Source organism: Clupea harengus, chromosome 24 (genome assembly GCF_900700415.2).
Source record: "Clupea harengus chromosome 24, Ch_v2.0.2, whole genome shotgun sequence".
NCBI classification, from domain to species: Eukaryota; Metazoa; Chordata; class Actinopteri; order Clupeiformes; family Clupeidae; genus Clupea; species Clupea harengus.
In genome coordinates, this window is record NC_045175.1 from 8,410,186 (window position 1) to 8,431,097 (window position 20,912).

General features: G+C 43.7%; 2 protein-coding genes across 9 annotated transcripts in view; one reads left to right on the forward strand and one right to left on the reverse strand.

The window, feature by feature from the left end:
* Positions 1 to 14,915, reverse strand: part of kif16ba (kinesin family member 16Ba) — a 33,395-nt gene extending 18,480 nt beyond the window's left edge. For 5 of the 8 annotated variants that reach the window (XM_031562582.2, XM_031562581.2, XM_031562579.2 and 2 more), the window contains exons 1-14: positions 14,427 to 14,915; positions 10,517 to 10,586; positions 10,007 to 10,120; positions 9,264 to 9,380; positions 6,447 to 6,544; positions 5,991 to 6,100; positions 5,271 to 5,413; positions 4,668 to 4,836; positions 3,460 to 3,591; positions 2,773 to 2,948; positions 2,192 to 2,257; positions 1,826 to 1,894; positions 1,389 to 1,508; positions 1,120 to 1,171 (exon numbers count right to left, since the gene is read on the reverse strand). In XM_031562582.2, coding sequence (XP_031418442.1) covers positions 1,120 to 1,171; positions 1,389 to 1,508; positions 1,826 to 1,894; positions 2,192 to 2,257; positions 2,773 to 2,948; positions 3,460 to 3,591; positions 4,668 to 4,836; positions 5,271 to 5,413; positions 5,991 to 6,100; positions 6,447 to 6,544; positions 9,264 to 9,380; positions 10,007 to 10,120; positions 10,517 to 10,586; positions 14,427 to 14,473 — 1,483 coding nt within the window. In that variant the 5' untranslated portion in view covers positions 14,474 to 14,915. The remainder of the gene's footprint in view (positions 1 to 1,119; positions 1,172 to 1,388; positions 1,509 to 1,825; positions 1,895 to 2,191; positions 2,258 to 2,772; positions 2,949 to 3,459; positions 3,592 to 4,667; positions 4,837 to 5,270; positions 5,414 to 5,990; positions 6,101 to 6,446; positions 6,545 to 9,263; positions 9,381 to 10,006; positions 10,121 to 10,516; positions 10,587 to 14,426) is intronic. The other 3 variants (XM_031562587.2, XM_031562583.2, XM_031562580.2) reach the window with 1 other exon arrangement.
* Positions 14,916 to 15,170: 255 nt separating this feature from the next.
* Positions 15,171 to 20,105, forward strand: snrpb2 (small nuclear ribonucleoprotein polypeptide B2). The gene is made up of 7 exons (XM_012829061.2): positions 15,171 to 15,276; positions 15,495 to 15,586; positions 16,111 to 16,283; positions 17,025 to 17,159; positions 18,751 to 18,786; positions 19,102 to 19,190; positions 19,646 to 20,105. The coding sequence occupies exons 2-7, from the start codon at positions 15,523 to 15,525 to the stop codon at positions 19,803 to 19,805; spliced, it is 657 nt and encodes a 218-aa protein (XP_012684515.1). The 5' UTR covers positions 15,171 to 15,276; positions 15,495 to 15,522; the 3' UTR covers positions 19,806 to 20,105.
* Positions 20,106 to 20,912: the final 807 nt, after the last annotated feature.

The following is a 20,912-nucleotide window of genomic DNA, read 5'->3' on the forward strand; positions in this document are numbered from 1 at the left end:
TTACCAAGCAGGGCTTACTCTCCAGGTCCAGCCCGTGCAGAACTACAGAGGAGGAGGAGGAGCAGGAGGAGGAGGGGGAGGAGGAGGAGAGAGAGAAAAGACATCTACATCACTGATGGATGCCGACACCAGCAGAGATAGAGCCCTGATCTGGACACAGATTTACCAAGCAGGGCTTACTCTCCAGGTCCAGCCCGTGCAGAACTACAGAGGAGGAGGAGGAGCAGGAGGAGAGAGAGAGAAAAGACATCTACATCACTGATGGATGCCGACACCAGCAGAGATAGAGCCCTGATCTGGACACAGATTTACCAAGCAGGGCTTACTCTCCAGGTCCAGCCCGTGCAGAACTACAGAGGAGGGTCAAGGGTCACATATGAAGGTTACCGGGACTACGGTTGAGTATGTGCTGTGACTGCCATGCCAACAAGCCTGGCTCTTTGGCATTTCGCTCAGGGTGTGACTGCTCTTTCCCCTTCGCTACAATTATCACTCTCATATGATATGACACTGCAAAGAGTAGCGTCTGTTGATCAAATCGGTGAGAACAGACACACTCAACGACAGACACACACTAACAGACACACTCAACGACAGACACACACTAACAGACACTCACCGACAGATACACACTAACAGATACACTCACCGACACACACAGACACACACTAACAGACACACACTAACAGACACACTCACTAACAGACACTCACTAACAGACACACACTAACAGACACACACAAACAGACACACACAAACAGACATACACAAACAGACACACACTAACAGACACACTTAGTAACAGACACACACCAACAGACACACACTAACAGACACACTTAGTAACAGACACACACTAACAGACACACACTAACAGACACACACACACTAACAGACACACTTAGTAACAGACACACTTAGTAACAGACACACACTAACAGACACACACTAACAGACACACACACACTAACAGACACACTTAGTAACAGACACACTTAGTAACAGACACACTTAGTAACAGACACACACTAACAGACACACTTAGTAACAGACACACACTAACAGACACACTTAGTAACAGACACACACTAACAGACACACACTAACAGACACACTCACCGATATCCTGCTCAGTGGAAGCGTCGTCTCGGCCCACATATGTCCTTCCCTCCTGAAACGAACATATTTTGAACACATCTTGAGGTCACGGATTTATACGCTAACATTTTTAGGCCCTGGGCATTCAATAGTGCATCCCTTCTGTTAAGACCAAACAAGTTATGAAAAACACACCAACACCATCACACCTCCGTCTGACCTTTACTTGGTGCAGGATAATGGCATACGCACGTCATGACCCCGTCTGTGTCATTCCTTCCTAAACTCACCTTTAAGTGGTAGAGGATGATGCCGGTGCTGAGGAGGTCGTCGTCGATGCCGATCAGGTGAGGCAGCTCGGAGTCCAGCACCACGCCGATGCCCTCCTTACGCAGGGCCAGGGTCTCCTCCTGTGTCAGTTTAACCAAAACAACATCAGACACGGGGGACATGCCAGTCACGTGGCCTGTGATTGGCCAATTTGTCTGCCTCACAACCAATCAAAGTGTCTCCTCCTGTGCCAGTTTAACCAAAACATCATCAGACACGGCAGACACGCTGCCTGTGATTGGCCAGTCAATGAGCCCCACAAGCAATCAAAGGGGTTGTTCTGAGACAACAAGCAACAAACCACTGCAGTCTGTCATTTAAATTAAATTGTCACAACCTACCATTTTGATTTCAAATACATGAATTTAAGAAAACACATGAACAAGACACTCCTTACACAACAAACCTTCAGAATGTTCTGGGTCTCGTTCCACTTGTTGGTCCACTCTTTGGTCAGCTCCAGCACCTGAGGAATGCAGAGCGGGGAGAAAAAAATAATCATGTTCAAATTTTACATTTTTTTTAAATAAATACAAAATACATTTCAACAGCCAATTTCAGTTGTTTCTGTAGACTCAGGACCGAGTGGAATATTCACTTTTACAAAGAGAGTTCTAGAAACAAGGTTCCAAGAACCACTGAGTTTTCATGGAGGCACACAGATAAAACAGTGTCTCATACATGTCCATCACATTGGACAAACTAGACTGTCTCTAATGTAGTTCACTGGCGTTCAGTCTTGACTCGGGGGGGGTGAACTTACCCTGGCTTCGTTCTGATGGAGTTTCTCCTCCATGCTCAAGGCGGTGGGAGAGTCCAGCAGCTTGATCTGCGTGGACACAGACAAGCACACAACCCTCCTGTGAGACGCCACTCATCACATTTACATTTAGTCATTTGGCAGACGCTTTTGTCCAAGCGACGTGCAAGGGAGAGAACAGTCAAGCTATGAGCAATAGAGACCTAGTGTAACAATAAATACTATTTTACAAAAGAATTAGAAAAAAAAGTGCAGGAATGTAACTGCTGTAAGTGCAAGTTAAGTACTATCATCACTTCAAACCCTGTGAATCTGCACACGATATCAAACACATGTTGCCTAGGCAATGAGGCCACAGGAATGGGGCGGGGCGGGGGGGGGAGCTCAGACAACCCAGCACTGGATAAGGGCCGAAGACCACGGCAGGCGGTATAGATCAATGAGGCTTAGATTAAAGAGCTTGACAGATTTTTAAGGCGGTAACTACAATTTTCTAGATACACCCCATGTTGGTCAGCGGAACCCGTATTTGGTTCTCTTGGGGTGGTGGTGGACCCCAAGGTTCTGGTGGGGGGGGTTCCTACCTGGTTCCCCTGCACCAGCAGCGTTTTGAGGCGGGCGATCTCGGCCCGCAGCTCGCGGATGAGCTTGACGTTGGTGTCCTCGTTGATCGTGGGCTTGTTGATGATGTTCTTGGCACGGTTGGCGTAGCGCAGGGTGCTCAGCGTCTCGCCGTAGTTCACGTCGGCCGGGGAGACGGCTAGTGTTGGGGGGGTGAGGGTTGTTAGGGCGACTCAAATGTTTTCCACTTTTCAGTGCTTGTGTAATACCTGCCAGCTTTCCATGTGTCTATGCACTACACACACTCTCTACAGCCCACATGTGTAAATATGATATCACCATCACTACACACACTACTTACAGCCTACACGTGTAAATATGATATCACCATGACTACACACACTACAGCCTACATGTGTATGATATCACCATCACTACACACACTACTTACAGCCCACATATGTAAATACAATATCACCATCACTAAACACTCTACCTACAGCCCACATGTGTAAATATGATATCACCATGACTACACACACTACCTACGGCCCACACGTGTAAAAATGATATCACCATGACTACAAAGAGCTATCCTCTGACTTATGGTCAGTGTGTAGAGCCAACAGTATCACAACCCCAGCAGCGTGATATTCTGGGGTAATAGAACGGCGTGATGACAGACAGTGGAGTAATAGAACTGCACTCACTGGCGATCATGATGGTCTTGGAGTTGCCCCCGAGGCTGTCCTTGAGGAGCCAGGTGAGGACGGAGTCTCGGTACGGCACAAACACCTGCCTCTTCTTCGCATTGCTGTTCCCTCCGTCCTGAGACAGATCGGCTGGAAGGAGAGAAAAGAGGAGGAGGAGGAGGAGGTGGAGAAGGGAGAGATTTGAGTTCAGATTAAAGGATGGGATGACTGTGGATCCAAATCTACAGGCCCGTCGAATGAACTGGGAACCATTGGAAAACTCTATTACTTCTCTGCTAAAGGCTCCTTGCAAAATGCATAGAAAAGTATTTCTTAAGGACCTTTCAATAGAGGTGCACTGAGCCAGAAAGAACACAAGGAATGAGTAACTTTATGGCCCTCAACAGTGGCTGAGTTTATCTGTTGTGATGTCGCTCGCAATTACATGTATTTCACATTAAAATGTGTATGCATGTGCACTTATGAACACCTCTAATGTATGAGCACTTATGGACTTCTATACATATGTGCTCTAATGGACTTCTATACGTCTATGCTCTTATAGACTTCTATACATATGTGCTCTAATGGACTTCTATACGTCTATGCTCTTATAGACTTCTATACATATGTGCTCTAATGGACTTCTATACGTCTATGCTCTTATAGACTTCTATACATCTATGCTCTTATGGACTTCTATACATATGTGCTCTAATGGACTTCTATACGTCTATGCTCTTATAGACTTCTATACATCTATGCTCTTATGGACTTCTATACATATGTGCTCTAATGGACTTCTATACGTCTATGCTCTTATAGACTTCTATACATCTATGCTCTTATGGACTTCTATACATATGTGCTCTAATGGACTTCTATACGTCTATGCTCTTATAGACTTCTATACATCTATGCTCTTATGGACTTCTATACATATGTGCTCTAATGGACTTCTATACGTCTATGCTCTTATAGACTTCTATACATCTATGCTCTTATGGACTTCTATACATATGTGCTCTAATGGACTTCTATACATATGTGCTCTTATGGACTTCTATACATATATGCTCCTATGGACACTTCTATACGTCTATGCTCTTATAGACTTCTATATATATGTGCTCCTATGGACACTTGTTGTCAATAGGAATGATTGACCCCAGGGAATGAATGACAATCCAGCCCTCAGCAGTCCACCTCCACACAACAACACCCACCTAGGGCGGAGATGACGTTGCCCAGGGTGACCAGGGACTTGTTGATGTTGCCCCCCTCCTTCAGCCGGACGCCCGTCGCCCCGGTGGCGTCCGCCCGCTCGCTGCCCGCCAGGTCCACCAGGTGGATCTTACTGATCGTCTCCGACGGCATCATCGCGTCGAACTTCGCCTGGGGAAGGAAGGAAGGAGACAAATTAAATCCAAGGCCACGTGAGGAAGAACATTTTGAACACACTGGACACTTTACGTTCTAATGTTACTGAATCTCAGCTGGTGTTCGGGTGGCTGAATTAGTAGACTAATAGTAGACTAACAGTCATTGTGGTAAAACATACAAAGTAAGTTGGAATACAAATATCTGCAAAATCAATGGATGGCAGGATGGGTAATCGATGGGTTTGCAGGTAAAAGATGGTAAATGTTTGTAAACATTTAGGCCTTCGTTACAGTAGTTGACTGAACATTGACATTCCGTGCTGCAGTTTATAATTTAAAGCTGTGATTGAGGAGAGTGACATTAACATCTATGTTACGCACAACAGACAAACATCAGCACTGCAGTTTAGGCTTTAAATCTGCGTTAAGGTGGGACTGGCGTCTTGCCTGGGTGAAGTTGATGGTGAAGATGGCGTGCGAGCGGCTGCTGACGTCGTTCATGCCCGTGCTGGCCGTGGTGCGGTTGATGTTGCCCGCCTCCATCAGCTCCTCTACGTCCGTGTAGTTCTGCACCAGGTGCTTCGACAGGTCTGGGGTTAGAGGTCAAAGGTCAAGACAGGGGTCAACATCCAAATGGGGCAGAAAAGCACCGTACTTTAACCACATCTGTTTAAAACCGCATTACCTGTGGGGACAACTGGGTAAACGGGCTTCTTGTAATTCACAAATGTATTCTATACTATCTCTGTCTTTTTTTTTTATAAAATAACCCTTGGTTAAAAAACTGCGTATTTGGCAAACACATTTACATTCTCAAACACTACAACCCAATAATGTCCTGATGAAGCCCTATATGTCACATTTAGTAGGCACACATTCCCAGATAGGCACACACCGTCTCAGACACTTTAGTATGACACAATTGCATTCTAGAATCTTAACATCTACATGAGGTTATAAAAGCATCGTTGGTGGCCATATCACAGTCATCAATCTCATGTCATTTGTATTAAAAAAAAGCACTCCTGTTCAATCAACCATCTCAGTCTGGACTATCAAGTTCCTCGGTCATTGAGCTTACACTCCATACACATCGCTGACCTCTGACACTGTAATTATCAGCTTAGCTTGAGGGTGGTCTTGCGGGGCCTAGAGGTCGTGACCTACCCTCTACATATGGTCCATCTTTGGGGTGCTCCCGCACTCTCAGGTTGTAGGTCTTGGTGGACTTCCTCCTCAGCAGGTCCCTCACGCGTTCATTGTAGATCTCCAGGTAGCTGGGAGGATAAGGAAGTAAGGGATGGACATAAACAGGAACTCATAACGAGACGTTGCCAAGTCAGGTCTAAAATGCAGTCAAGGTCTGTTGATCCGACACAAGAACTGTCTATACTTAAAACAGAGTGCGATTAAAATAAGTATAAAAATAAGGAAATTCTTGAAACTTTTTAAGCTACGACGATTGAGTCTGACAACAAGGAGTCTGAACTAAAAGTTCAACGTGAACAAACGTTACTCTACATGAGGCAGGGTGCTGAAGAGGCTTTCAATAAGAAATGACACATTACTTGGGAGGCTTGACCTTCGACCCTTGCTTGCTCCGTAATGCCCCCCATCACTCACCTGACCTCCGTGCGGAAGGAAGCCTCGTCCCCACGGCTAATCGCGGAGATGCGGTTGAAGAGCCCCTCACAGATGCGGGGAATGAGGCCCAGGTCACCCTGATGGGAAGGCCAACAACATATTATTATACACAATATACACTTACACACACACTTACACACACACACACACACACACACACACATCACCTCTTTAATATACACAATATACACTTACACACACACACACACACACACACACAGACAGACACACACATCTCAGCAATCCAGCCTAGGTCACACTGATGAGGAGGCCAGTAGCATATTAGCATAAACAATAGATGCCTCATCCCCACGCAGACACATACGTAACCACATCCAGAGAATACCTCACAGACAAAAGCACAGGCACACAAATCACTCCTTTACAGAAGCCCGTTTGTACCCCATCCCATGGCCATTTCAGTGACATCATGATCTAATCCTAAACACCAAGTTATATATTGTATCCTTTTCCACACTAATGACACTTGACCCACATTAACCTCTACCTCTAAAGCATAATCTGCCAAATCCGTTAAAAGTTTCCCGTTGGACAGGCATGGAAACACGAGACAGGTCATACAGCAGAGAGCGTCACACACTCACCGAAGCTATTTACTCTGCTTTCGCATGATATTTTATATTAAAAGAAGCCTCTTCCTAGGACTAGAACTCAAACACCACTCATAAATGTATGCTTCTAAACTTAAGTCCTGTCCAGCCACACACAGAACACTGAAGGACAATATGAACTCACCCACAGGCCTACAGCATCTATAAACATTCACACATTCCAGACGTTATCGACCATGCTCACGATCAATAACACGTGACCATAGTCGCGATCAATAACAACAATGGCTGTGACGTTCTGCAAAGGGCAGGGATGCAGCCCATGTGAAGTAGGGCTGTAAGGGAAAAGATCCCCGTTTCTTGAAGAGTCTGGACATAAATCAGGCCATCTAAGTTTCATTTCAAACGATCTGATGCTTATTCGATCACACAGATCAACCTAAGCCAACTGCCAAAAGTGGCAAAAATAGTCAGGGCACAAAAAGCTTTCAAAGCATCTCTTTCGACTGTCAATCAGTCTTAGGAAGTTGGCTTTCCTGGATTTTCCCAATTAAATTTCTGGAAATACATACTTGAGTGGATTTGACAACAGAATGCCACGTGTAACGGACAGCATCAAAGCCACCGAAATAAACCCCAGGGGCAGAGTATTTGCCCCTTTAGCCCCTTTTATGTTTGTGTTCACACTGAATTTGTTTCATCCACTTTTTGTAAGGGGGTTTTTATAAATCTTTTAAGCCCAATGAAATTACTTGGTTCAGGGAACGGCTAAGGCTATATAATACAGGCTCTCGCTGCTCAGAAAAAAAACTCAAAAACCCAAAGGATTTCAGAAGTGTTGGAAATTCACAAGGTATGAGATTGGCATGTGTATTCATGTAAATATGAATCACAGCAGCAGCCCAGAAAATCAGTTCAACTTATCAACTTGTCAGAACAAAATATCTGCAACTGGATAAGTGGGGAGGGAGGGTCTGTCATGTCACGAAGTGAGAGGGACTGCTATCGCAGATAGATGTAGAAGCTACACTGCCTTGGGGTTTGTGTAGCTTGCCCTCCTCACCCGCAACGTAAAACACAACTACAGCAGAACCTGAACCGATAATCCTACATGTTGTCCTTGACGTGGAAGTAGGTTATAACCGTGTGTGGCTGAGTGTGTGCTCCTGTCAGAGCCCAGCGAGGACACTTCACCTGACTTCTTCCACTGGGGGCCACTACTGTCAAGCCATGTGTCAACAGGAATCCCAATCCCGATCCCAATCACGAGAGGAAAATCGGAGCACTTCCTCCATATCTCCGTGGCTCAGCCATGCTATCGGATTCTGTAACTGACCAGAGACGCTCTGAAACACAGACGCTCCTGCGCTACTTAATGATGCCTGGGGCCACCCGCGGTGATCACTGTATTTGCGCTCACAGCAGGGCAGGAGAGGAGAGAGATCAACACATCAACAGGCCAAAAACTAATTTCCTGCAAGTTATTTCTCAGCAGTGAGCACAATCAATCTGAGAGGAGGATGCTGGGGTGGTCCAGGCTTGTGTGGCTGATAAGAACCTTGGGGGGGTGTGGTGCTAGCGGAGAGCACGGTTGGAATAAAGGAAGCAGCTCGTTAAAACATATTAAAAAGCAGCATGGTCAAGGGAGAAATCAGCATGGTCCAAAAAGTTTTATTCGTTGACCTATTAGAGCAATCTATCTTGAAAAAAAAAGGATGGTGGCCTAAACGGATGATCGAAATCTCCATCCATTCTGGCAAACACATAAGCCAGTAGTTAGGAGAACATCTCAACCCGTTACTTTTGACCGTTTTCGACGACTGAACATGTAAAGTAAAGACAGGTGAGTGCTGCAGAAGGACAGTTGTGTGGCCATGCTTGATGCCGAAAACTCAGATTCTACTCAGAGCTCTTGTGTGTGTGTGTGTGTGTGTGTGTGTGTGTGTGTGTGTTCGAAATAAACGAATGAAAACACAAACTAGGGTCGTCAAACTCAATTAACTGGAAGTGAGAGGCCAATAACCTTTACCAACCCTACTCTCACTCACGTCATATTGCTTAATTATACTAGAATCTATATATTATACATCGACTGCCCTCTCAAACGATCGCTTGAAGTCATTATTACGTCATCAAATGCGGCCTTCAGTCAGCCACATTCTAATCACATATTGTGATCGCTCTCCTCGAAGGAGGGGGAGAACTTCTTAAATCGCTCTCTTACCGGGTTGCCCATCATGGTGTAGGACTTCCCTGACCCGGTCTGCCCGTAGGCGAAGATGCAGGCGTTGTAGCCCTCAAACGCAGCCTTGAGGACAACAGAGCCCAGGTCTTTGAAGACCTGCGGTAGCAATAAAACAAAAAAGACAGCTTGTCAACACAAAGCAGGAATGCTGGACTTGCTTTTGGCTCAGACCACTCCTGCGCTGATTACTTCAATCTAACACTAGTTAACATTAATTGACATATTACATTCATGAGAGAGGAATGATAAAAAGATAATGCATCACAAAACAACACGGCAAGCTCCTGTTCACAGACTACTCTAAAATACTGAGAGCACAAAAACGTCAACATTTTTCTGTGAGTAAATAACACACTCTGCTCCAGTTCCTGCGCAGTAATCAGCTTTCAGCCTAATCAGATTTCATATAAAAACTAATTATTAAATTAAATTAAAATATCACCAGCTCTGGTCCCCAAAGTCTGAACTAGAAAGTCCCTTTCAATGCACACTGCTTGTCACAAATGATGACAGGTAATACACTGCAGCACAGGTAGGCTAGTTTCACTGACCAGCCCATGGAGCTGGGGAAAGGGGAATGTATACATTTTGGGGAGTTTCGTCTCATACTTCATACTTCTTTTATTCTAAACTAACCTATAAGGTCCTCTTGACCACAGCACCTTCTGAATGAAATGTTAGCAAAGGAAATGACGAAACCAACAGACTGGCTCCCCGCTCACCTTCTCCTGAGAGACGAAGTTGGTGCCCTTGCAGTCGCCCGAGTCGTATGAGAAGTCATACGTGAAGGTCTTGGTCCTCTCCCGCACGGAGTCGCCCGTCAGTCCATCTGCCAACTGAACTCGGGAGAGAGGAGATGGAGGAGGGGTTACCAGGCAACCACTTAAGCAACTACACGCAGTTTGGTGACACTGCTATCATATTCCTTTACCAACAAAGAATCCAAAAATCAAAACAAATCTTTATGATGTCTGATTAAACATCACTTTTTTTATGACAGATCATCACATTCATCTAAACGTAAACTACTGTAGGTGCCTTGCATCAGCGTGAAGATGGCCTGACCAACAGTCAACTCAGCAATTTTGTGTTTGATTGACTGATGCGACTGTTGGCGTAAGGCCTAGGTCAATAAGAAGGCCAAGTCTTTCCATCAGTGTGAACGACAGCTGAGAATATCGGAGCGCGTGTTTAGGTCGCTTGCTAGCGTGACCCATATTATCCGCATGTACCTTCAGGTTGGAGATGGTGGTCTTGTTCCCATCCATTTCTATGATGCTTTTGGCTGATAAGTCCTTCTCCCTGTGAAGAAAACACACACAAACACACACACACACACACACACAGTTCAGTATAAGGTGAAAGGCCATTATGTCAAGAATATCAAGGAAACAAATTAGATTCCCTGGAAGAGTAGGAGCCTATTACTGAAGCATCCACTGTAAATCACGAGGATATCAGGTAATCTTATTGGTTGAACCACGAGGATATCAGGTAATCTTATTGGTTGAACCATGATGATATCAGGTAATCTTATTGGTTGCAGTAACTGCCAGCTGCCACATCATCCTTCCTATTACAATGTCTCCACAATGCCAGAAGTCAACATCTGCTCATCTACTTTGCAATGGCTGACTTACATCTCTTGTCTTTTGGTCTTTGCAATGGCTGACATACATCTCTTGTCTTTTGGTCTTTGCAGTTCAAGTAGGACTAACTGATACGGAATCAGAGAAGAAATTAAGTCAACAGCTGTCTGACATATGTTTGTTATTGTAATTTTAAAATGAAGGCATCCGTTTCAAATAAAAACAAAAAATAACCCAACCCTACAATAACAAATCGTTTTTCATTTACCAGTCTGATTTCGAAAACATAAAAGAAAATGAATGAGGCCATCATACCAAACAGACATCTGATTTGTAGACTCTAAATCCTTTCTCTAACAGGCCTCTGGTATTTGGCCCTAGGACACGACTGGCTACTCATTGTAATGAATGTATGAACTTGACTTCTGTGAATCATCAGCGTTATGTAGCCAACAGGATGCTTGGCAAAGCCCTGCGGCGCTGTTACTGATTATTTTTAGCTTTGGTCTTCAAGCCGTTTCAGCCTGGTGATCAGGTGGGTCACCTGCAGCTAGCGTAGGCCAGGTTGTTAGCCTACTTTGAAGTGCACTTCACGGACTTTAATAATGTGAGTGAATACTTACATATAGCCCTACACATTATGTGTGTGTGTGTGTGTGTGTGTGTGTGTGTATATATATATATATATTTATGTGTGTGTGCGTGTGCGTGTGTGTGTGTGTGTGTATATATTTTTATATATACACACATATTTTTTTGTATACTCTTTTATATAATCTTCATATCTCTTTTGAACTCATTGCAGATGGTCCACGTGAGTTCATGTACCAGTTCTGTAATATTCATATAATCTTAGTTAGATAGCTAGTCTTAGTTAGCTAAAGAGTTAGATAGCTAGTGAATACTTACATATAGGCCTATACATTTATGCATACATTTCAAATGTTCCTTCTGTTGTATACTCTATTATAGTAATTTATATAATCTTTACATATCTTTTGTACTCCTTATAAATCACTGCATAATGTCAGATGGTCCACGCCAGTTAATATCATTTGGTCAGGTTTTCTAGCAGTTCAGCCTAGCGATTCGGTGAGATTCCAGTTGGTGAGTGGCTAACTCAAGCCAGATTATTAACCTACTTTGGCCTGAGCCAAGGCTAGCGTGTGTACTGTGCTGAAATATGAAGAAACTGAGTCAGAGTGTGTCTCTCTCTAACACACACACACACACACACATACACACACACACACACACACACACGGGGGGGGGCTGAGCAGACTCATCACCAACAGAAAGGGAGTGCCAAAGGAAATGTTGCGGTTAACTCAAGCCAGGTCATAAGCCTACTATGTATGAGCCGAGTCAAGCCAAGGCATGTACTGTGCTGAAATGTCAGGAAATTGAATCAGTTACACTATCTCTCTCTCACACACACACACACACACACACACACACACACACAGAGAGAGAGAGAGAGAGAAAGAGAGAAAAAGAGAGAGAGAGAGCGAGAGAGAGCCCAAGCACACCCTGCACCTTCAGAAAGTGAAAGCCGGCTGCTCCAATCACATGTGACAGCTGGAGATAAAATGTTGATTTAATTTAACTGCCCCAGAACACAGTGGGAAAATTGAAGATACCATTCTGATTCCCAGACAAACTCACTTTCATCTGAGGGTTCCATCTCCACAGCAGAGAAGCCCCTCAAGGTTCTAGACTGCACCCAGTAACTCACAGCAAGAGCAGCTGGTTCCAAAGGCTGCACATTCCCTTTTAGTTTAATGGTTATAAGGGCCATAACAGACTTAAAGGCAGTCCTCTGTCACAAGGTGAGCCCAAGACCTTGCTAGACATGTAGGCTAACCGGGGGGTAAATGCTACCATTTAGCACCAATGCGCTAACAACGACAATGAACATTTGGAAGGACCAAAGCTCTACATCATTATCGGTGTAATGGTGGAGCTAAGGACAGACTCGTTCATCAATTACATTTAGTTCATTTAGCAGAACGCCTTTATCCAAAGCGACTTTACATATGTCGACTTAACAAATGTATACACATTTTACCATTTACACTGATGGCACCCCTGACATCAAGGAGCAATTAGGCGGTTCAAGTGCCTTGCTCCAAGGACACTTTCGAACAGGGAATGAACTAGAACACCTTCTGATTACTAAACGACTTCTTTACCTCCTGTACCACTGCCGCCCGTCATAAGCCTTCCTCTCTCACTCTAATGAGACAATTACACATTCAAACCACACAATGCCCTTAGTCAACTGTCTGTCAGCTGTAGCCTTCACCCTATCAGACCTGAACACCTCTCTTGTTATCGACTGGCCCCACTGGAGTGTTTCCTGAGAGTTATTGGTTGAAACTGAAGTTCAATGAAAATAAAACATTCGTCCTCTATGATGTGAGGCAGTAGACATTACTGATGGATGTTAATTTCACTGCATATCCATAACCATTGATAGTTCCTGTTGAAAAAACCAATAAAACAATATGCGAGCGTCTGCTTTTGATGATCTTCAGATTTTCCAACAAGAATGCGAATGTATTGGAATATAATAACGACACTATAGATCAGAGACTGGGCTACAGCCAATGCTTTTGACAGCCAACTTCCAAATGCTGACAGGGAGTTCAGGACACCATTCATTAAACTTTTCCCGCAGGTAAACTGAACACCACACCTCCTCAAATAACAGGTCTGAACAAAACAAGTCGGCTCAGTTTTTCGGGGCGGTGCACAAAAGTTTGGTTGATAGGATCCAAAAGGACCTAGCCAACTGTTACAGGTTTTGTGGAAGTTGTTGTTGTTGTTCTTGACAGCAGACTTTCCTTTAAACGAGATGTAATATATCTATAAATGGCTGCACAGAAGCGCAACAAGTAGGATAACCTACAGCCTTAAAGAGGCTGATGGGTGACACTATTCATATCACATCTGGTGACATTCAGAGGGGTCTACATCAGTTTCATGACGATCTGTTTTTAACAAGTCGGCCCAGTTTTTCTGGAGGAAAAGTTTGAAAAAAGACAACAACATCCAAAAGGACTTTGCCAATTGTTGTACATTTTGTGGAAATTGTTGTTGTTGTTGTTGTTGACAGCAGACCTACCTTTACAAGAGATTTCTGTGAATGGCTGCACAGCGCAACAAGTAGGAAACCTACGGGTTAATGAGGTTGATGGCTGACACTATTCATTTAACATCTGGTGAAATTCAGAGGGGTCTACACAAACGTCAAGGACAATCTGTAATTTGCTTGCAATTAACTGTAACGTTAGTTTTTAAGTCTCTATCTTGCAAAAGATGGCACTACATAGACTGAGGAAAGCTCGGTGGGCTATTGGTTAAAATCATGTTGTAAGAAGGCTCAAACCTACTGCAAGAGTTCGGCTACAACCACGCAATGTTTATTTCTCAATTTGGCTTCAAGGTGGTTCCCCTCGCTGTCAAGTACAATACCAAGTTACAATGGTTTCCCCTGTGTGTTTTAAACATAACGGTAACTATTATCAATAAGGCTTGGTTTTACACTTACCGTCTGTTCATGGGCCTGACCCTCACAGCCACTCGAACCGATGCCATTGCACATCCCAGCTACTGACTCACGCGTGTCTCAATTCAAGATGTGCTGGGTCACCTTATGATTAGCCACTAGATTGGAGCGACCCCTCAGATATCGACTCCAGTCGCAAGGAGGGTCTTACAAGCTATTCTAATATTTAACTTAATTAGCTGATGTTAACTAGCTGACGCTAGTTATCCTAGCAAGCTAGCCCTTCGCCGCTTTTCCACTGAGCCCTTGGCAACCCTAATAACGTTACTGCGATTCTCCCGTTAACGTAAATCAGGCGTGAGACGTGTGGCTTGCAAGCTATGATGTTGTCACTGTATATGAGTTATTCTGACAAGAGAGCACAGCAGGTGTGGCTAAGTTATCTGATCCTTCTTGTTGACATGGTTGTTTATTCACCGAAGATAACCGACCTGGCGGCGTCACCGACTCATAAGTCAGTGGAGAAAGTGGAGAAACGGATGCTGGGAAAGGACAAAACAATTCATTAGAATAAACTCACACGGCACCCGACACAGGACAAATGGAGCAAAGCCATAAACGCGTTTCAAAATTTGCAATTTTGGTGAGGCAATGCGTCGCTGTTTCCTGTATAAGTAAGATATTATTGCACATTTAGATTATTTATTGTCGTGATTGATGTATTTAGACATTGCTAATGCAACCTAATACCATTATTTTCTCAGTCCAGAAATCTCCACTCCACCCCACAAGATGGCGCTAAGAAATTCTGAAACTTTCACAAAGACGGAAGAGTAGGTTGGGACCGCGCGTCAGTATTTTCCGGTTGAGTTTTCAAAGCAAGAACAGTGTGGTGAGTGTCGTAGAAAAAGATCAATAGCTGTACTATATGTTTTTCATATGAATGTATATTTCAAATGCATGTATTGTTTGTAAGCGAGCTGTTCTCTTCCGTATTCTTCGAACATTTGCCATTTGAAGAATTGTGGAGTCATGTGCGTGTTTATCAGTGGCTGGCTGAGTTGAATGTATGGGTCTAAAATGTGTTCTCATTCTGTCTTTCATTTATAGTTAATTTACTCGCAGAAGCCTTCCAGTCATGGACATACGACCGAATCATACAATTTACATAAACAATGTAAATGACAAAGTAAAAAAAGATGGTAAGTGTGGCTCATCTCTGTCCTGTAACGTTTACTTGGCTAGCCAGCTAGCTACTAGCTAATGGCAATGCACCGGATAGTTTGCCAAGTAACCTTGTCATTACAGTTTGTCCCATAATTGCAAATGCAACATAGCGTTTTGGGTATGAGACGATTTAGCGTTTTTGTGGTCTGCAAGATCCCTGTTAGGAGAGCGCTGATCTATGTCAAAAGCGCAGACCAGCCAGTTTAAGATCGGCATGCAACCTGTTATATCACTGTGCCCAGAATCTGTTCAATCAAAAGGGCAACACCAATGGTATGAAGTCACCTGAAGTAGAGATAGTGTTGTTTTGCCGGCACCTGATCGAAGAGCTAGTGTCTATAATAAAGACAACCAAGATCATTTAAACGTGCCATAGTCCTACTGTAAACCTTTTGTTCGTTTGGCCTCTCTGTGCCTGGGTGTTTATGTGTATAGTTTTGAATCATGGTAGTATCTTGAATTACATTTCACATGCCATGCCACTTCTCTACCCCTACAGAGCTGAAAAGGGCGCTCTACCTGCTGTTCTCACAGTTTGGCCAGGTCATGGACATCGTGGCGCTGAAGACCATGAAGATGAGGGGCCAGGCGTTTGTGGTGTTCAAAGAGCTCGCCTCGTCCACCAACGCCCTCAGACAGCTCCAGGGCTTCCCCTTCTTCAACAAACCCATGGTGAGTACCTGCCCGGCAGACGTGTTCAGGTGGATACCAGATGAAGCTAGCACTACTGTCAGATGAAGGGAAATGGCTATCAAGACTATGATTTCTGCTATTGTTACTGCTACTGCTATTTATTTCAGTTCTGTCTACTTTGTCCCTTTTTTGGATGCTCACGTGTCTGTCTTGCCTGTAATTATTTGTTGATGAGTAAAAAGTAATTCACTACTACTGCTTCTGCCATTGCTGCCCTTTTTTGATTTAACTTATTTCTTTGTGTTATCCTGTGTTATTATCTTGCTCTCATGTTTCTTGTTTGCCTGCACTTTGGGGTTTGTGTGCAGAACAGTCAGGTTTAGGTGAATACGAGCTCAGGACACACACACACACACACACACACACACACACACACACACACACACACACACACACACACACACACACACACACACACACACACACACTTGTGTGTATATATATATATGGGAACTGACAGTGAGGGGCTGCATACTAGCTGAATCTTACAAAGTTACTCTTATTTTTCCTACAGGCTATAATACTGATATGTTAGTTTGCAGCACCCCCTCCTTCACTGTAGTGTGTACACTGTCAGCATATTGTATTCTCTTGCATTTTGGGTTCCTACAAGAGTATGTAAGATGTCAGATAATTTAACCTGGATCAGTAGAGTGAAGTGAAGTGTCCACTTTGCATTATAACTGTGAGGAATTTCTCCTCCTCTTCTTCTCTTCGCAGCGTATTCAGTACGCTAAGACGGACTCGGAGGTCATCTCCAAGATGCGGGGAACGTACGGCGATAAGGACAAGAAGAAGGAGAAGAAGAAGAAGGCTTATGAACTGGCAACCAACGCCAACAAGAAGGCATTAGCAGTAAGTGCTTTAGACCGCTTTTGTCATTTAGTAAGAAGTTTTAGTCTAACACTAGTGAGCTAACTGCCTTTTTCCTTGAGGGGGCGGGGGGGTACTCCGTTAAGGACCACAGAACTATATAGTGCATAGCCTGGGTAGCTAGTGTGAATGTCAGGTGTGCTTATCTGTCCTTCACATGACTAAATACTATAGCATCAAAGTGAATTTGAAGATGAGGTCACAGCTAGTTGCCTGTAAAAAACATACCTTAGAATGACAAATTGTTACATAGTGTTGCTTTAAAGATACTAGAAGCACAGTGAAGGTGTTACACTGTAGATGTGCCTCATGTCCACTCTTGTAGGGACATAAAACAAATGGCTTTGCCACTGTGATTTTCTTAGGGATCAGTAGACCCAGATCAGTAGTTTTTGGATACAAGCATCCGTCAAAAGACTGAATGTGTAGCCACTTACGATGATGTTATTAAGAGGGTAGTCTTTTTCTAAGATAATAAATCCTGGGGATCTGTGTCTGGAGAATGACCCCTTCACCTTCCTCTACAACACTCTAGTGTGTAGAGGCCTTAAAAAAAGAAACGAGGGAAAAGTGGTTCTTGATCCTTCCGATTTATGTCTCTGTCTGTGTATGAGTCTGTGCCTGTGTGAAAAAATCAGCACCTTGCTTAATCGGAAAGATCAAGAACCACTTTTCGCTCGTTTCTTTTTTACTATCTGGTCTGGTGAAGATAGCGAAGGGTCTAAGAATGCCACGGGCAAGGTCTATGATCTTGAAGATGAAGGCCAGAAAGAGATAAAGCGCAAAGAGCCACCTCAGCGTCAGGGCACTCCTTAATTTCCTTAACGCCTTAATTTCATGGACGAGCAATTGGCAACGAGCAAAGTCCACAGCCCACAGAACAAAAGCTAATTTAATAACATGGCAAAATCGTTTTGTTTATTTAATACCATGGGCAAGATCCTAAGTGCAAAAATGGGTAGGCCAGCAAAATGCTCCCACACGCCTCACAATAGCTTTAGTTCATGCTTGGCGGACTTGATGAATCGATGGCCCACAGAGTCGAGCCGTTTGACTGTGATATCCGTTTGTGAACAAAAGTCGATATACAGGGACGTACAGACAGGAAACAGGTATTGATAAATGTTTATCCACTGAAAAGAGTGAAGACCATGGAGCATTTACCGAGTGGTTTCCAGGGAGACACTTCGGGGGTTTTGCTTGTGACAACCTGAACAACTCCATGAATCAGTTAATTGGGATGTCAGCCTGTGGTGTGAATTTGGTTTACATTTGTGCTTATTAAATTAGCAGATGCTTTTTTTTATCTTAAGCTTCTTATCAAAACACAATTAAGTATAATAATATTACACAATAACAACAACAGAAATAACAACACCAATAACTATATTGATTGATTGATTGTTGTTTACTTTGTTTGTTTTCACTGTGCTTTAATCCACATGTCAGCCACACTTTAATAGAGTTGAAGGCAGGTGCTCACTGTGTGTTTTCTCTCATACTTCTCTTCTCTCCTCCTCTCCTTCTTTCCTCTCCTCCTCGCTCTTCTCCTCCTCTCCTCTCCTGTACACAGGGTGGATCATCACAGCCTCCACCCCCGGCAACGCAGGTAAGTCCTTTTACTGCAGTTTGAGTCCTTAGGAGAGCAATCGGTAATCAAGTAGATCCAATATCGATCGCCGTTGCCTTGGTTTCCACACCGTCAGACCTGTCCATATTGATAAATGGTGGTCTGCGAGCACCAGAGGAAGATAAAGCATGGTCTTTGATTACATTACATTTATAATTGGCTGTAAAGCACTTTTATGGGCTTGGCAATATCTATAAATATTTCTTAGAATTCTGTGTGTTTTTAATGGGCAGGGTTATTTGGTGTTCTCCATGTTCTTCTATTACAAAGGAAGTAAATCGTCTTGTCTTGCAGGTTCCTGATAACCCACCGAATTACATCCTGTTCCTAACGAATCTGCCTGAGGAAACCAACGAGATGATGTTATCCATGCTGTTTAATCAGTAAGTTTCTCTGTTGTTTTTGTTTGCTTCATATAGTTGTCATATAGTTGATAGTCAATTATTGTTTTCCAGGCACCGTTGTAACTTGGACTACTTATAGTGTTCCCAAGTGAAGTCTGTTTTAAGCTTAGTGTCACTAACCAACAAAAAACCACAAGTTACAAAGTGTAAAAAAAAAAACTCTTGCCTGTTACATGGAACGATATCCACGGAGGTTATGAAAAAACAGAAACCTTGGTACTATACAGAGATATTGACATTCTCAATTAAAGTGATTAACTTGGCATAACTTAACATTATTGAAGAATTTATGAACTTCATAGGTCTATTAAATGTAATGTACTATAGTAGAGATAGTAATAGTAGATGTCAGTTCTAAATATTATCTTCTGTTGTTTTTGTTTGTGTTATTGTTGTAGTTCCTGGTTCTAACATAAGCATTCTGCCCTCCGCAGGTTCCCTGGTTTCAAAGAGGTGCGTCTCGTCCCTGGGAAGCACGACATCTCCTTCGTGGAGTTCGAGAACGAGGGTCAGGCGGGCGTTGCCAAGGACGCGCTGCAGGGATTCCGCATCACCGCCACGTGCGCCATGAAGATCACCTACGCCAAGAAATGACCTTTGACCCCCTCATCCCGTGAAACGAGGGCAGGATAATGGACACACTTTTTTGAGATACGGGGCGGCTGACTAAACTGATGTCGGCTCACCTTTATTTTTGTCGTCTGTGCTCTTTTTTAAGTCATTTTTTTTGTTTTGTTTTGTTTTGTTTGTTTTGTTTTCCCAGTGAAATGACGGCTCTAGAGTATTCTCAGTTAGGTTCCTCCCGTGGTTGAGGCTGTGTGGGGTGGACATAGTGACAGAAGCGGCGGCCGCTGAGTTTATTTTGTACAATATAATAAAGGACTTTTCTAAAAATGGTGACGTTGGTTATTTCCTAAGTAACCACTGGCTTGGAGCCAGAGTTTAGCAAACACGGTGTTCGTGGAATTGGTGGCCTTTTGGTGGTGATTTTTTTTTTATTATTATTATTATTATTATCATTTTTTTTTTTATTTCTTTTTTTTTTTTTTTTCTGGATGTGTCCACCTCCGCTATAGGAGGTGGGCTCCCCAAAGTGGGATTGATGCCATTTGCGTGGCAGCTTTTCATTATGGACTGACATTTCATGTAAAGCATCTTTATTCATATTTATTCATGTACATCTGTGGTATTAGGAAATCCGTTAGTCTATGCAGACTTTTTGTTTTCTTATGTCAGGAGGGATTATTGGTATTATTATCTTTTTGTAATCGCTTACGAAGGGCTGTCTCAGCCTCGTAGCCTCCTTACTGCCTGGGTGTGTAATTTCCTGTCAAGTCCACTTTGGCATAAACGTCCCCAGCATGGCCTGTAAAGGTCCTTCAGTGAAGGTGGGTGTCTGGCAGCCATGTTTGGTAAACTGGAATAATTTGAGGACATTAGCACCCACCAGAGGAAGCCCTGAGTGTGCTTGTCACGCGGCACCGACGATGGTCGACTTTTAGGTGCCGTTAAGGAAAACAAAGACTGTGCAGTCACCAGTGAGAGCTAGGGCAGGCAATAGCACTCCGCTTTGTTTCCCACAGAGCAGAGGACTCGGCGTGGGCTGTTGCAGTCTGGGTAACTGCCCATTGCCGTGGATACCATTCAGCACTCTTCATGACATGCGTCATACAACAGTGGGAGGAAACGACCATTTCAGGG

Coding starts and splice junctions, on each gene's coding strand:
- snrpb2 (XM_012829061.2), top strand. CDS start 15,523: ATGGACATACGACCGAATCATACAATTTACATAAACAATGTAAATGAC. Junction 16,284..17,024: donor CCTTCTTCAACAAACCCATG/GTGAGTACCTGC, acceptor TTCTCTTCGCAG/CGTATTCAGTACGCTAAGAC. Junction 18,787..19,101: donor CTCCACCCCCGGCAACGCAG/GTAAGTCCTTTT, acceptor CTTGTCTTGCAG/GTTCCTGATAACCCACCGAA.